We start from the raw sequence: 18,461 nt of genomic DNA on the forward strand, positions 1-18,461 counted from the left end.
CTAAGCTCACTCATTCTCCTATATTATAATCAAGTAAACTGTTGGAATGTTCTCTTAACTTTTTATTTTTACATTTATTTGGTGAATTTGTGAATGTGAGTGTGTGTGTGTGTGTGTGTGTGTGTGTGTGTGTGTGTGTACATGCACCATGACACTAGTGTGGAGGTAAAGGAAAACCTGCTGAAATCAATTTTCTCTTTTCACCATGTGCATCCTGGCAATGGTTTTCAGAAGGTCAAGATTGGCAGAAAGAGCCTTTACCCACTTAGACATCAAGCTGGCCCATATATTCTTCCAATTCAGCTGCTGATTTTTGTCTGTGGGGTGGTATACAAAAATTTTATGTTATTGTTGATTCATTTCAAAATATTTTCTACCAAGAGTTTCTTTTTTTATAGTTAGATTGCATCTTTTTTCTTTTATAAAAGATGTTTTTCTTTGTAAATTAAATATATAGAGAATTTCATACATAACTATTATATGTACCTCATTTCAACCCCTTGGAATGTATCCAAAGAACTTGATGTCCTATGGCATAAATGCTTGTTCAGTCATGTTCTTTATTGCTCTATTTTCAAAGTCAGGACAAGGAAACAACCTGAATGTCCTTCAGCTGATGAATGGATAATGAAATTTTAACACATGTACACTGTGGAATACTGTTCAAAGATAAATAACAATGAAATTAACATTGACACAGATAGAACCAGGAAATCTCATACTGACCAAGGTAACCCAGACCCAGAAACAAAAATAGCATATTTTCTATTTTGTCACTGGATGGTAGCTCTAAAGCTGAAACCGTGTGTTTATTCTCCTAACAATTGACAAGGATTAGTTTTTATTTTTCTCTCATATATTATATCCCTATCACAGTTTCTCCTAAATTCTTTTCATATTCAAAAAAGAGCAAGGCTCTCTGGGATATTAACAGAGCAAAGCACAAAAAGTAACACTAAGCCAAGGCCCATAAGCTTATATCAACATTGGACAAGAAAACTGTATAAGTGGAACAGGGTCCCAAGTGTAGGTATAAGAATCAGAGACAGCACCAGCTCCCAATTCTAGGAGTCCAAGAAGAACACCAAGATATACATCCATAACACACATGCAGAATAACTATTGTAGACCCATACAGGTTCCCTGATGAACTCTGCAGTCTCTGTAACTGAAGGCCATGATCCATTCTACTTGAATCTTTGGGTCATGTTCTGGTGATGCCTTTGACCTTTTGGCTCCTACAATTCTTCCTTCCCTCTCTTATTTGGGCTTCCTGGAGCACTGCCTAATGTTTGGCTGTGGATCTCTGCATCTGCTCCCATCTGTTGATAAATCTGGTTTGATGTTGAGGTCTTTGATCCACTTAGACTTTAGTTTTGAAGGGTAATAGCCTGCTTCTTATATCCCTTTGCCTAGAAATTACTGGACCAGTGCTTTATTCTGAGATATTGAGGTGATGTTTACATTTGATATTAGTGCTGTTTCTTGTATGCAACAGAAGGATGGGTACTGTTTTCACACCATTCTTCTAGTCTGGATCTTTTCATGGAGGAATTGTGTCCATTGATACCAAAAACAGTAATGACCGATGATTGTTAATTCCTGTTATTTTGGTGGTGGTAGTGGTAGTCTCTGTCTCTGTCTCTGTCTCTGTCTCTCTGTCTCTCTCTCTCTCTCTCTCTCTCTCTGTGTGTGGGGGGGTGTTGGCAAGTACATGAACATACATGTTCTTCCATTATTTGCCTTTACTAGTGTGAAATTATTTATTTCCTGTTTTTACATGTGTGTAGTTGAAATTATTGGGATGGAAATGTCTTTCTAGTATTTCTGGATCTTGACGTAGATATTGTTCAAAATTGGCTTTACCATGGAATATGTTGCTTTTCCCAGATATGGTGATTGAAAGTTTTGCTGGATAGTAGGTCAAGAACGGTGGTGGGATATTGAGTCTTGGGAAACTGAACCTACTGATTCAGAGAGCTAAAAGTGGTGGAGGGCAGCCTATCTGCTCTTCATGCTGGTGGGGCCTTCACCTGTTCTTCTGACTGCTCTGGCCTGTCCATGAGCAACAGATATCTGCCCAGGTTTTGGTGGTGTTTTCTTATACTTGTAACTTAATTAAAAAACACTCTGGGAATTATTCATCATGGGGTTTATAGGTTTCTCTTTCTTTTGTGTTTACTTCTTGTGCCTCCCCATTGTTCTCTGTAATGTTTTACGTCTCTGATTTAAACTCTTTTGCTCTTATACATGGATGACAGTGCACTATTAATAATAAACTCCTCTGCCATATAAAGGAGTTCACTGTTGGTAAATAGACATTTACTGTTTAGTTTAACTGGTGATAGTAGTCAGGTTAACTTGTTGTAACCCTGGATCGGCTGACTTTGGTGTCAGCTTCTGTATTTCAGCTGGTATCCTACATGTATTTTGCGATCAGACACTGTTCCTAGATGTACTTCCTGCTGCTTTAAGGGGCCTCAAAACACTCTGCAATGAAGAATAGTCCCTGGCTAGGGTCTATGATGACTGCTGGGTAGCCAGCGTTGCAAGATGTCTACCAGACCTGACTGGTAGTATACGTTGGAGTCTACATAGTTGAGAATACTGAGACTACTTGTTGTCTCATTCCTCAGGAATATCCACAAGGTGGATACAGATAAATGAACAAGATTCATGGGCTGACCATTATGAGTCCAAATCCATTCTAAATACAAATAAACGAGTTGCTGAGCTATACTAGTCTCCCAATATTTCACATAAGGAGTCTTGAAATGAAGAAGGAAATATCTATCAGCCTCTAGCCTATCACTCTTAGTGTAGAACATGATCCTGTATAAACTCTGCGAATAAAAATTTTTACAAAAGTACATAAGGGGCAAAGTGGTTCAAAAGACTCATTCCTCATCATTGTTCTAGATCTTCTCAATCATGTGGTCCTGGCTGCTGTCTCTCCATCATCCATGAGTTTTGGAATATTCATGATATAATTCTCATCTCAATATTGTTAGATTTCTAGAGTTGGTGAATCTAGAACTGTCATTTTCTGCTCCCTTTGTGGCATCACTTGCGATCTATCATCTCAATCACACTAACCTTTCCTTCTACACTTCTGGTGTAAATTTTTTAAATTATAATGTTTTCATGATGAAATTTACTTCATGATTCCAAATTCAAAATTCTCAGTTACAATATCTTAACATGAAAGATATATCATATATATGGTATGTTGGATAACACGTGCAGTCTTTTGTCTTAGTGTTTCTATTGATGTGAAGAGACAACATGACCATGGAAATTCTTATAAAGGGAAACATCTGATTGGGTTTAACCTACAGTTTAGAGTTTTAGTCCATTAAAATCATAGTAGAAAGTGTGTAGGCAGTCATGATGATGATGCTTGAGAAGGAGCAGAGATTTCTTCATTTTGATCCACTGGCAGCAGACTGAGACTCTGTTTCACACTGTTAATAGCTTGAGCATAAGAGTCCACAAAACGTGCCTCCAAAATGACACACTTCCTCCACCAAGGCTACACCTACTCTAATGACGCCATACCTCCTATTAGTGATATTGCCTATGTGATGTGCAATTAAACAGAAGAGTCTATAGGGACCATACCTATTCTAAAAACCACAGTCTCTCACACTTATCACTTCAAAATGGCCCTCTGTGTACAACACATACAAATCTACTCAACTCATGAGAGAAATCCATGGCAGAGCAGTGATTGCAGCAAAGCATAACTCTTTGAATCTATGGGTTTACTGTGTTACTAGCAATGTGGATTAGGGGTTACTCACAGAAGCAAGGGTGACTCAAACCTCACTTAAAGCACACCCTAATATGAGTGATTATCATGAAGCCAAAACCCTGGAGTTCAGTGCACAACATGCAGGCAGCCCAACAGGTCTTAGACATTAGCACTCAGAGCTCAGCTGGTCCAGGGTCTCACTCTTTCTATAGAATTAGGAATGGCCACTGATGACTCTTGAATGTTTCACCTTTCACTGACATAGAAAGTTTGTTTACTTTCTGAATCTCCTGAACATCTCAGCCTCTTACATTGAAGAAGGGATGTATCAAATCAGAGAAAAGTGTTATACAAAGTACATCAAAGAAGAGAAAAATTGGAGACTTAGCACTCAGGGATGGAGGAGCAACATTAAATATTTTCTCTGTGCACCCCTCTGCAGGATATCATGACAAGCCTTCACTCTTTGCCTGGCCAAGCCATATTGTTCCTTTGGGACGGCATGTGGAACTTCAATGTGACTCTCCTAGTGACTATTACACATTCAAGTTGTACAAAGAACTCTGTCATCCTATACCTCACATCCAGGGAAGACCATTCCAGAAGAAATTTGTCGTTGGACCTGTGACATCAGAACATGCAGGGACATACAGATGCTATGGTTTTAATGATCATTACCCTACTAAAATTTCAGCCAACAGTGACCCTCTGAAGATCATAATTTCAGGTTCGAGATGATGTTTTGAATGCCTTTCATTTCCCCAAACCTCCCAACCCGGGAATTTTCAGAAACAGTGTTACTAAGAAGTTTGGACTTATAAAGGAATATTAAACACAGAAAAATATATAATGATCTGAGCATAATAAAATATACAAGGTCATATATTTTTTTTAGTCCCTAAGGCTTCCTTTGTGTTAAATAAGTCAAGGAAAATTGGGCTGGAAGATGGAACTCAGATATTTAACAATTGATATCAGGATGCAAGAATATCCTGAATTATTTCAGGTGGTAGGTCTTCAAGGGTTGGTGTAACAAAATAAAATTCAGTTGTGGCCCAAAGAAATCATCATGAAGGAGACACCCTGTCACTAACTCTAAACATGGATGAAGGGTCCAGGTGCCAAGGAATGCATGAGGCTCTAGAAGCTGGAAGGTAAAAACAAATACTTTCCTAGGGATTTCAGTAGTTATTATCCCTGAAGAAACCTGATTTATGCCATTTGAGCTTTTCAGAATTCTGATCTCCACAATAATTGTATTCTGTTTAAGAATCAAATTTGTTGTAATTTGTTATGTTAGCAACTGGAAAATAATATAGGTTCTCATGCCAAGGGCAAATTAAGATGGAGGAAAGGGATGCTCTGAGAGCAGTAAGTCAGGATGCTAATTCATCAATGTGTTGGAGGAAACAATGTTCATGATCCTGGATCAGGAATGCCTTACAGAGGTTTGAACCACAGTGAGAGCTAGAAGTCATTCCCTCATAACTATGTTCAATACCAATTCCTTTATCCTACCAAGGATTATACTTAATCCAAAGTTGCATAAAAAAAGACACATAAAGCAGCATGGTGTGAAGCTTGCCATGTTTCCTGCACTTTCCTATCTTAGAAAAAGATGATAGGGCCTATGGAAGTAGTATTAAAAACACACATTGTCATAACAAGCCAGTGGGAAGATATTGTTCTAATCCTAGACTCAAAAAAGTGGGAAATGGACACAAAGATGGAGGTGGTTGTGTCTAGAGTGGAAGCAGACAAAAACAAATTCACTGGAGTACTAACAGGGAAAACAGTCCAATTGAGGGGGAACCACGGGTCTTCAAGGACACAGAGATTTTGACCAGGTTCGTACAAGTTTTTTATTCTTAGGAATCTTCAAGAAGCCTTTCCTCTTGGCCTTACCAACTCCTCTGGTGGATTTAGGAGAGAAGGTGACACTGGAGTGTCGATCAGAGATTATGTTTGACACCTTCATTTTGACTTCACATAAAAATGGAACAATCAAAGACTCTTTTGAGCTTTCTACAGAACATCATCGAGGGGGTTCCCAAGCCAACTTCTTAATAGGTCCTGTGACACCTGATGATGCTGAGACATACACATGCTATGGATCCTTCAATCACTCCCCATATGAGTGGTCTGAATCCAGTGACCCCATTTACATAAAGATCACAGGTAAGAACATGTTACCAGCTCATCATTCTCTTTGTGATACAGAAAAATATTCTATACACTAAAAACTGTGTAATGTCACCAGAAAAAGGAGTGTAAATAATTTATATAAAGATTTATATAAAGGCAACCTTGTTAAGTATCTTACTGGCATAGACAATCAAAAGAAATACACAAGAACAGACCCTTGGTTATAACATAAAGCACAGATACAGGGAAGTGCAAAGGAAGCAGAAGTAGATATAAACAGAAAATGACAATTAGGCAAGAATATTATGAACCAGAGAGAATGAAGTCTCTCTACTGACATTCAGAAAATTACTGACTTCTACCGCTATAAGAAGTCTGTAAAGACAGCCAGACAGATCATGTGTCTGACCTGAGTCCAAATACTTAATTGGGCTGGTGCTTAATGAGCCTTTAAGCCTTCACACAGGTGGAACCCAGGAAGGGCTGAAAATTAGTAAACATGGAATGTGTGCTAAGAGAAAATCTACAAAAAGACAGAAGCCTGAATGGAAACTTTGATAGTAGAGATGGAAAAATTAGAGCAGATATTAAATATTTCAAGAAAGAGCTTGTCAGACACATGATATGTCTGGCTCTCTTGGTAGAAGACTTATAAAGGCAGAAGCAAAAAACAAATTCTGAACTAAGTGCTTAGGAAGCAGATGACAGATCACACTTGAGCAGTACACACACTAAGAGGAACAAAAGAGGAAAGATCACCATGGTCAATGTTCAAGAGAAATATAGAATTTTATGAAGTATTATGTACTTTGAAAAGAAAGATTAATTAACACAGATATGTAAACGGACACAAGAATGAAAAAACAGAATGACATTAGATTCTAGATTTTTATTATACATAGGATGTCAAAGTTATAGGTCATGAAATTAGCAAGTGACCAAGGAAGAAAAATTTAATAGAAAGGGGTGGGAAAGAAATGAAAGATATATGACATGGAGGAGGAAATGAGGGGAATAAAGAGATCAGCAATTCTGTACAAGGGAGGGAAGAGGGAAGAAAATGAACAAAAGGAGCTGTATGAGGATTATATAATGAAGACTGTTACTCGGTATGCTAATTAAAACAAAATCATGAGTAACTCTACTTGAACCCATTTACTTGTAAAACAATTGGAAAAAAAAGTGAAAGTATAGAGAAGACTAATTAGAAAAATGAGTGTGATTAGTGGAAGTTGAGGGGCAAGAAAGAATAATAACATTAATATTGTTAATAGTATACATCTATAAATATATGTAACAATTTTTTAAGAACATTAAATGATATAAATACATTAAATGATATAGTTCAATTTCAAATATTAAGAAATAATTTCAAAACAAGCATAAAAATATAGTATGCATGAATATGAATATTTCATTATGAAGGTTATTGCTAGCTAAAATTAATTATGCTCATAAAAACAAACTTTAAAAGACAGATGGAATGAACCAATGCCAATACAGGCATAAAATGTCAATAAGCAAAAATTGGCATAAATATTTGAGTACCAGTGAGGTCATAGACTAAAGATGGTAACATAAAAATAGAGAGAATGAAAGAAAGAGAGGAGAGGAGAAATGGAGACATAGAGAGGAGGAGATGGTAAGAGGCAAAGAGGGATCAATGAAATAGAAGCAGGCAGAGAGAGCACTGAGGAGTGAATGAACACTGGTAACTAACTATCTCTGCCTCTTTTCTCTCAGGTTTATACAAGAAACCTTCTCTGTCAGCCCTGATGGGTCCTGTGGTGATGTCAGGAGAAAACATGACCTTGACCTGTTTCTCTGACCTTCAGTTTGACATGTTCCATCTGTCCAGGGAAGGGGTACCCAAGAGACATGGGCTGCCTTCAGTGAAGAACAACAATGGGACATTCCAGGCCAACTTCCTTCTTGGTCCTGTGGTACAGGCAGGGAACTATAGATGCTATGGCTCTTTCAGGAAATCTTCCCATCTGTGGTCACTCCAAGTGACCCCTTGTACCTTCCTGTCACAGGTAAGAGAACTTCATATATACTTTATATCTTGTGACTAATGAAATACTGAAGCCATGTCTCAGAATCCTCCAATCGATGATAGAGAAAAAGTAGCATTGGGAGCTCCAAAGGACTGCTGTGAGTCCTAAAGTCACGTGTGTGGAATTAAACATATATATGTGTGTGTGTGTTACATTTATATATGTGTATATATATATGTGATGTGTATATATGTACATGTATGCATATATGTATGTGTATATATGACATGTGTACATATATAAGTGAATATGCATAGCTTTAGCCATATATGTAACAATAATTTTCAATGAAAAAAGGATATCAATTTAAGAGTGGTGTGAGGATATGAGAAAGCTTGGAGGAAGGGTTGCTGGGAGGGACTGGAGAGAGGAAAGCGTGGGGAAAGAGAAAGATTTATATTTGAACGGAAAATCTTTTGTTAAAAAACATTTAATTTGGGACTTGGTAGCAGACTACAAAATAACAGACAGACAGCTGCCTGAACACATCTTATACAACTTTTATGCATCCATACTGGGATATCTATGAATAGAGGTAGATATTTTTAATGTGTCAGGACAGACACATTAGGGATGAGGTTCATATCAGTTTGGGCAGAGCAGAGATGGAGCAGCCCTCTTGAACACTTGCTCACATAGATCTTCCCACAGCAGTCCTATGAATCATCAAAACTTGAAATCCAAGGAGAGAGCAAACACCCAGAAGCAAACCACTAAATGCCATCCTATAACTCTACAGGCTCAGCACTAAGAGGTGGAGTGGGTGGTGGTCACTGTCCAAATTTAAAAAAACTTTCCTTAAGGGGAAGGCAGACAGCCTCTGATGAACTTTCTCCCTCTCCTGTCCCCTTCTCTAGTTAACTCAGTAAAAAATTGCACTTCATGCACAGAAGTAGACTCCACAAAGGGTGAGTAATTGATTCCTCTTCTATTGTGGAAGCTTAGAGACCCAAAGCTCTTTAGTTTATTTCTATTTCAACTCCATCTTGACTCTGTGTTCTTACCATCATCATCCCCCTCTCTGATTATTGAACTCTTCAACATTAGATGTTATTTAGAGCAGCATGGAGAATATAAGGACTATTCATCTCTAATTTCTGTACCTGAGACCTTGGTGAGTGAAAAGGAGAGAAAATTTTCTCCCTTCTCAGGAATAATGAAGTGCTCATTCCAGCTCTCTTCCTCCTGGAGAGGAGGTTATGGGGCCTGAAGAAGGAAACAAGTGTTCAGAAGGGAGGATTTTATATGAAAATACTACTTCTAACAGAATAGCCTTGACTTCGTGTTTTCCCTACAAGAGAATTCAATGTCTAGTTCAAGGTGTTGTAGAAGTAGAAGTTGCAAAGCAGCTTAGCTGAGCACTGGTGTCAATCTCAGATGGAGAAACTGAACACGTGATTTACACATAGGGTCCTGCAGGTTTCTGCCAATGGCATAATGCAAATATATCTTTGGATGTGTCGCTTTCTGCTGGGCCATAGTCAATTTACTAGTAACAACACTCCTAAAACTGACTCTCCTCTGAATAGTTATCAGTTGTCTATACTACCTTGGCTAAGGGTGGGACTTCATGTCCACCTCCAGTCCCCATGCTAGGATTTTCTCTAACTTGAGCTTGCACTGGTCATGGAAATGCAGTCACAACCTCTTGTGGAGTTCATATATGTGTCTGCCCTACTGTGTCCAGAGACAATTTCCTGTAGTTATTCATATATATGTATATATGTACATATGTGTTTATTCCATATGTATGTTTTTCTGTGTGTGTGGTGTGTATTAAAACGCAATACTCAGCAAGATATATACATTATATATAAACATTACAATATATCAATATATAAATACTACAACACATACAAAAATAATAATCAAAGAAAAAGAGAATAACAACTTAAGAGTGGTGGGTGATATGGAAACTTGGAGAAAGTATACCTGGGAAGTGCTGGAAATATGCAAGGGAGAGTGAAGGGATATACTTTTATATCAATTAAAAACTTTTTTAATAAAAACAGATGAAGTTTGAGTAAGGATATCAGACTACAAATTAATAGACTAGGAGCATCCCAAAGAGTCCTGAACTTGCTTGGCCAGACACACCAGGACATTGTATGTACAAACAGATATAGAAAGTGGTCAGGAAAGACTCATAATGGATGAGATTGGGATGAGTTGGGCAGAGAAGAGATGGAACAGCCCTCCTGATATCTCAATCACATAGATCTCTTCACAGTATTCCTATTGTCTCATCATAACTTGAAATCCAAGGACAGAGTGCCAGCCTCTAAGCAAACCATACGAAGGCCTCCTATGACACTGACACTCAGAACTAAGGGTAAAGTGGGTGCTGGTCACTGACCAACCTGAAAGAACTTTACATAAGAGGAAGACAGACAGCATCATTGACAACCTCTCTCTCTCTCTCTCTCTCTCTCTCTCTCTCTCTCTCTCTCTCTCTCTCTCTCTCTCTCTCTCCCTCTCTCTTTCTCGCTCGACCTCCTCTTCCCATTACATAGTAAACACATCTAGAAATTGTACTTCCTGCAGAATACAAGATTCCCAAACTAGTGAATAAATTATTCCTCTTTTTATGTAAAACTGGAGGTAAACAAATCTCTTGGGGCCATGTGCTGTGTCAGCTGCCTCACAGCTCTGTAAAGTTTGCTTAGTCACTTCTCTTCTCTGACTCTCAGAAAGATAAAATAACATATATTTTGTTATGTTGAATAAAATTAAAAATTATGCTTCTATATTTTTAATTATTATTAATTTTTATGTTAGCTAACAAAATATAGCATTTCCTTATGGCGTGTATATATATATATATATATATATATATATATATATATATGTGTGTGTGTGTGTGTGTGTGTGTGTGTGTGTGTGTGTATTATACTGTATGTGTGTTTGTGTCTGTGACAGAGAGAAAGAGAGAGAGAGAAACATTGCTGTCTCTTATGATGATCCATGAGAATTGTAGAGGCAGATAAGACAGAAGAGATGAGAAGAATAAAAAGGGTGCAGAATAAAGGGTGGTGGGTGAGAAGTTCATATAACAGGAAAGCAGAAGAGAGACCAAGTTAGAATAGAAAGGAAACCAGCAGGAGCAGTGGGTGTGATCTAAAGTCTTCCAAGAACAAATTCAGGCATTTCTCAGACACATCAGCCCTAGAGTCCTAAAACACTATATAGAGACAAATGGCCATCTTGGACATCTACAGCAACCCCTTCCAAGCTTCAGGGATGATCACAAAAGAAGACTTTGAAGAGAGCATAAGAGCGAGAAGATGGGAAGGAGTACAGGAGAGGCTGGTCTCTGAACATGACAAGCCTGTTATACAAATGAAAGCAGAACAGATGTAAAGCTACCTCGTGGATCAACAGACATGAATATACAACTGTATCCATGGTGTGCTGATGACTAACAGTCCTTCATAAATATTCTCAAGAGAGGTGTAGCTCTTGTTTCTAAATGTTTTAGGCAATTGTAAATGGCAGTATTATCTTGATATATCTGCTAGTGTGATTTTTAATTTAAAATGTCAACTTGCCAGAATCCAGAATCATTTCAAATATCTAAGAGTTGAATAAACCACAGAGATTTTGCATATTGGCATGTCTGCAGGAAAATTTTCTGATTCAGTATAATTGGTATGAAGAGATCTGCTCAATATATAGTGAGTGGCATAATTTCCTAAGTAGAAAGTCCTTAAAGTTTTAAGAATCAAATAAACAAGTTGAATATAAGCATACATTCCTTGATCAGATTTTTATTTGTAGAAACAATGTGACCACTGTCTCTTGAGTGACAGAACTTTTGATTCATCCACAAAGATGAAATTGCAAGTGAAACAAAACTTTGCTCCTTCAAAAATAAAAATGAAGATAAAAATGTTTACAGGCAGGTGTGGTAGTGAAAACCAATATTCCCAGAATTGGGCAGGATGGAGGAGAATTAACTCAAGTTTGAGACCAGTCTTGGCTTCATGACTGAATTCTGGTATAACCTGGGCTGCATAATATAGGCTGCCAGGAAAAATATAAAAAGAAATTTAAGATGAGAAAAGAGACAAGAATTTGAGCAACCTTAGACATTTTTAGGGAAAACCTCCTTTCATGTTGGAAATATAAACAGAAGGATTCTTTGTTTCTTCTGCAATTCCCCACAAGACCCACTAAGTATTTCAAAAAGGAACTGCTTATTTTGCATTTGAGGTAACAAATTTAGAAAAGTGTGGTCAGTAACTGAGACCTCACACCTCCTGAGGGTCCTACTACCTCACAAGCTCCTGTGGTTTTGAATGCAAATGAACAGTAAGCTAACTGGACTGCAGCTATATCAGCATTTCAACCCACCAAAAAAACCTTCCTGTGTCCCCAGTGTGTCCTAAATGAAAGCGAGTTATCAAGGAAGACAGGTCTCCCCAAAAGCTAGACTGTCTCTTAACAGGAAGACTAACTTATTTTAGTGGCAGGCAAGGATAGTCTAACCTCCTAAGCATTCTGCTAATGTGACTATGTCTGGAGCTGTGGGGCTTGCTTGCCTCTCTTCAACCCATGACATACTGTCTGGGTTTCAGGGTGAATGAAATGTTACTGAGAGGACAATGAGGGACTGAAATCTTCATGGAAACCCTCAAGACTGTGCTTATTTGAAAAGAAAATGTGTTGTGAATATACAGAAAGACAGAGGGAATTTTTTTAGCCTGGTATAAGAGCACACACTGATTAAATGATGTGTGAATATGTGCATGTGAGTTCTGGTGCTTGTAAGGGCAGAAGAGGGCATTGATTGGATCCCCTTGAGCTGGAGTCACAGGCAGTTGTGATCCTCCTGCTGTGGGCACTGGAACAGAATTTGGGTCCTCTGCAAGTTCAGAACACACTCTTAATGGATATGTGATTTCTCTAGCCCTGTGCACTCACCATTCTTTACCAAGACACCAGAAATGTATTTTTATGTCGTGTTGTTTCACTTCATTGTTGAATGGTTGACTTAGAAATATTTAAGAATGGTTAATATGTACAATTTGACAAATGGTTTTGCATATTTTTAGACATTTTTATTTTACAAGGCTCTTTCCTGACTCTACAGCACTTGTTCTTTATTTCAGTAGGACATATACTATTCTCGACAATGAACCTAGAAAAGAAACGTCAATATTCTCATGATAGAGAATATTCTTTCTAGAAGATTCTGTCAGGTGTGAGAGCTACATTTCCATGTATCTATAAGGAGAATATTTAGATATTTAGAATGCATTTAGGGATGATACTCATTTTGAGTTTGTGGCAGTTGATAAATATGAAGCTATTTGCATTCTTCTACATGCAGCCATCCAGTTTGGTCAAATCATTTGTTGAAGATACTGTCTTGTTTTCCAGTGAATGTTTTGGGTTTCTTTAGCAAAGATCAGATACACATAGATGTTTAGAATTATGTCTGATTGATTCCGTTAATGAACCTGTCTGTCTTTCCACCAATACTGTGGTGTGTTTATTCACATATGACCTGAAGTTACGAGTGGTGAGACCTCCAGCAGTTATTTTAGTGTTCATGATAGTTTAACTATCCTATTAGTTTCTCTGTGTGGTTACATTAAAGTTGAATTTGTCTTTATAGATCTGTTTAGCATTGTGTTAGAATTTTGATGTGACTGCATAGATGGGATTCTTTGGATTACTTTTGATAGGATGGTCATTTTTACTATGAAATTCCTACTGATACATGAGCAGGAGAGATTCTCCATCTTTTGATATTTTTTCAGCTTCTTAAAACAAATTTCAAATACAGCAAAAACTTACATGCTTTGTTTGTTTGATTTTTAAAAGGTGGAATTTTATTATTCTAATATCAACATGATTATTTAAGAAATTGAATAACTATAACCTAAAACTGGAATAATAGCAGTATAATCATTTTGACTGACACATTAGGACTATTCTTACAATATGAAAAATAATTATGGGACATGTATCGAATGCAAGAGGAAACATTGAGTCTTGAATTTAAAAAGCAAAGAACACATCAAAAGTTTGAGAGCAATAATCAGATTTAAACATTTTGAATAAAGAGAGTGAGTTCAAGATGCAATTCAGTTGTAGTCAGGGTACGTACCTTTGCTGAAAAGCTAAAGTCTGGACAATTTCCAAGAAGTTATGATCCTCAAAGTCAATGGCAAAAGAGATTTTTTTAACCTACTATGAGAATGTACACATTTAATCGAAGCACTTGGGAGGCAGATGCTGGTGGGGCTTTTAATTCAAAGCCAACGTAGCTTGGTCTACACAGTGCTTTCCAGTATAGCCAGGGATACAGAGAAACCCACACACACACACACACACACACACACACACACACACACACACACACACACACACAATGAACGAGGCGGTGAGAGCGGATGTTTCTGTTAGTAAGTTTTCCGTGCTGTTGTCAAGTAGATGCCTCAAGCCTTTAACATCCCATATTAAATTTTATTCTGGTTCTGCCTCTTGTCAGCCAAAGCAGCACCATGCTGTCTGTGCTCCTAAACCTGATCTGTACTGGTGAGTCCTGCTGGGAATGGATGGTGTGGAATAAGAGGGTGGAAATATCATCCTGGGAGGCAGAATCTGCCTACAGCAGAAACACTGGCCTCCATGTTTTATATTAGTACATGAGTTCATCTTAACTTAGATCAGAACTTATTCTGATTCTAATGTACAGAGGACCAACAGGATAGGGATGTCAGATGGCCAGGCTCCTGAACAGAGAAAGATGAGTTCATCATGACTTTTTCTTTCCAGGCCTCTTCCTAGTCCTCAGGACATTGGCACAAGCAGGTGAGTCCATCTTTAAATATTGAGATACTATCCATTGCAATAGATAGGTTTCATTCTAATAGGAGAGCAGGCATCACAGGGTGTTGGCTGATGGCTTCTGTGTGTGACTTGTTGGTGAGCCTTCTGAATTGTGAAATTAGGACTCTGAAACCTGTCACTCAGCTCTTTCATACATTGTCTCAGATACAGCTCTTGGCTGAGTCAGGAATCAATGTATATTGGATAAAATTTTACTTTCTGGTTTTTCAACACAGAGTTTCTCTTTGTTCCTGTGACTATCCTAGAATTTACTTGATAGGCTAGGCTACACCTGAACTCAGATATTCACCTCTGCCTCTCAAGTGGTGCAATTAAAACACCTGCTAACATATAGCCAGCCTTTATTTCAGCATGAGAGATTCCTCAGATTTTCCTGAGCTTGCTGTGAGGGAACTCTGTCTGCTACAGGTTTTCTGAGAAATTTTTTATATGCTTCATCCTGAAGGAGAGTGTTGTTGACATTTATAGTCAGAGTTTTCCCTTTTTCCACTCAGCTGGTCATCCTGGTCTCCTGTGTCCTGTAGGAGTTTGCTCAGAAGTCTGACATTAGCTGGACTGGAAGTCAGCCATGTTCTTTTCCTCTTTTGTCAATCTGATGTCAGGATCTCTCATGACAATTACATGCTCGGTGATCTACATGATTTGGTTTGAATTTGTTTCATGTCATCTGACCATCTTTAACCTGACCATTTTCTGTTTTCTTCATGTCTCAAGAGAGTTGGACAGTATTTTCTCTAAGTAAGTGTTTCTCTCCTTTTTTCTAAGCTTTATTTTTCTGTGTTTTTGTAAATATTTACAATTTCTTTGTGAATTTATATAATATTTGTAACAATGTTCATTCTGCTCCCAAAACTCATTCTACATTCCACCTCCATCCTCCCATGTAAACTTCAATGTTCCTTTACCCTTTCTTGAATGTTTATGACTTTCAATTTGATATTTGGATGGTTTTAATTTATTTTCATCCAGGTTTTGTATTTACATGTCAGATCATGTAATACATAATCTAGGCTCACTCATCTCCTATATTATAATCAAGTAAACTGTTGGAATGTTCTCTTAACTTTCTAATTTTTACATTTATTTGGTGAATGTGTTAGTGTGAGTTTGTGTGTGTGTGTGTGTGTGTGTGTGGGAGTGTGAGTATGTGTGTTTATGTGTGTGTGTACATGCACCATGGCACTAGTGTGGAGGTAGAGGAAAACCTGCTGAAATCAATTTTCTCTTTTCAACATGTGCATCCTGGCAATGGCTTTCAGAGAGTCAAGCTTGGCAGAAAGAGCCTTTGCCCACTTAGACATCAAGCTGGCCTATATATTCTTCCAATTCAGTAGATGATTGTTTTGTCTTGGGGTATGGTTTACAAAATTTTTATGTTGTTGGTGATTCATTTCAAAATTTCAAAACATTTTCTACCCAGAGTTTCTTTTTTCATAGAGTGCATGTTTTTCTTTTATAAAAGATGTTTTTCAATGTAAATTAAATATATGGAGAATTCCTTACATAACTATTCTATGTACATCATTTCCATCCCTTGGAATGTATCAAAAGAACTTGATGTCCTATGGCATAAATGCTTGTTCAGTCATGTTCTTTGCTGCTCTATTTTCAATAGCCAGGAAAAGGAAACAACCTGAATGTCCTTCAGCTGACAAATGGATAATGAAATTTTAACACATGTACACTGTGGAATACTGTTCAAAGTTAAATAACAATGAAATTAGCATTGACATAGATAAATTAAGAAATGTCACACTGACCAAGGTAACCCAGACCCAGAAAAACAAATGGCATATTTTCTCTTTTGTCAGTGGCTGATAGCTCTAAAGCTTTATATGTGTTTTATTCTCTTAATAATTGACAGTGATTTTTTATTCTTTTCTCATATAGTATAACCCAACCACAGTTTCTCCTACTTCCACTTCTCCAGCCCGCACACACACACACACACACACACACACACACACACACACACACACACTCATCTTTTCCAGATCTACCCCTCCTTCATTTTTCTTCAGAAAAGAGCAAAGCTCCCTAGGACATCAACAGAGAAAAGCACTAAAAGTAAGACTAATCCCGGTGATGGTGGCACATGCCTTTAATCCCAGTATTTGTGAGACAGTAGCAGGCATATCTCTGTAAGTTCGAGGCCAGCCTAGGCTATAGAGTGAGTTCCAGGAAAGTCCCAAAGATACACAGAGAAACCCTGTCTTGAAAAAAAAACAAAAAAAGTAACACTAAGCCTAGCACATATGCTTGTATCAACACTGGACAAGGAAACCCAGTAGGAGGAACAGGGTCCCAAATGTAGGTATAAAAATCACAGATAGCTTCAACTCCCAATTCTAGGAGTCCAAGAACAAACACTAAGTTACACATCCATAACACATATGCACAGTAGCTATACAAGGTCCCTGATGGACTCTTCAGTAACTGCAGGCCAGGAGCCCATCCTACTTGAATCACTGACTCAAGCGCTGGTGAGGCCTTTACATCTTTGGCTCCTACAATCCTTCCTTCCTCTTGGGCTTCCTAGAGCACTGCCTAATGTTTGGGTGTGGATCGCTGCATCTGACCCCATCTGTTGATATTTCTGGTTTGATGTTGAAGTCTTTGATCCACTTAGACTTTCAGTTTTAAGGGTGATAGTTATCCAACCATTATCATTCTTCTGCATGTAGACATCCAGTTAGACCATTTGTTGAAGATGCTCTTTTTTCTGTTGTATATTTCTGTCTTTTTATCAATCAACCTCTCTAACCTCTTTCTTGGGGGGGGGGTGTTTAAGACAGAGTTTCTCTGTAGATTTGGTACCAAATTGCATACATACAGAGAAATTGGACAGCCTTGTGGTTTTCCTGATTTTAATGGAAATGCTTTGAGTTTCTCTCCATTTAATTTGATGTTGACTAAAGGCCTTCTGTATATTGCTTTTGTTATATTTACGTATGTTCCTTGTATCCCTAATATCCCTTTATCATGAAGAATTTTTAGATTAATTTCAAAGACTTTTTCAGCATTTCATAAGAAAATTATGTGGAATTTTTTTTTCAGAAGTATATGGTAGATTACATTGACAGATTTTCATATGTTGAAACACCCATACATCTCTGTGGTGGAGCCTACTTGATCACTGTGGATGATCTTTTTTATGTGTTCTTGGATGCATTTTGTTAGTATTTAGTGGAATATTTTTGCATCAATGTTCATGAGGGAAATTGGCCTGGAATTATATTTTGTAATTATATTGAAACTTGTTATGGTTTGGGTATTGGGGTGACTGTGCTTTCATAAAATGAGGCAATGTTACTTCTGTTTCTAAGAATAATTTAAGGAGTACTGGCATGAGCTCTTCTTATGTCTGGAAGAATTCTACACTGGAATCTACTGACTCTGTATTTTTTCTTTGGGAAACTTTAATGGAGAACTTCTGTTTCCTTGGGGGTTATAGGGCTCTTTATATTGTTTATCTGACCATGCTTTTACTTAGGAAAATGGTAAACAATGAGAAAATTATTCAATTCTTTTAGGTTTTTCAGTTTTGTGGATTACGGGTTTTTAATGTGTGCCCTAGTGATGCCTTTGTTATCTTAGATGTCTGTTGTTATGTCCCACATTTCCTTTCTGATTTTGTTAATTTG

General features: G+C 37.6%; 1 protein-coding gene across 1 annotated transcript in view; it reads left to right on the top strand.

Moving 5' to 3' along the window:
* Positions 1–18,461, top strand: part of LOC102903407 (killer cell immunoglobulin-like receptor 3DL1) — a 53,298-nt gene that overhangs the window by 23,293 nt on the left and 11,544 nt on the right. The window contains exon 3 of the mRNA XM_076572191.1: positions 5,627–5,932. Within this exon, the coding sequence (XP_076428306.1) occupies positions 5,627–5,932 (306 nt within the window). The remainder of the gene's footprint in view (positions 1–5,626; positions 5,933–18,461) is intronic.

Source organism: Peromyscus maniculatus, chromosome 1 (genome assembly GCF_049852395.1).
Source record: "Peromyscus maniculatus bairdii isolate BWxNUB_F1_BW_parent chromosome 1, HU_Pman_BW_mat_3.1, whole genome shotgun sequence".
NCBI lineage: Eukaryota > Metazoa > Chordata > Mammalia > Rodentia > Cricetidae > Peromyscus > Peromyscus maniculatus.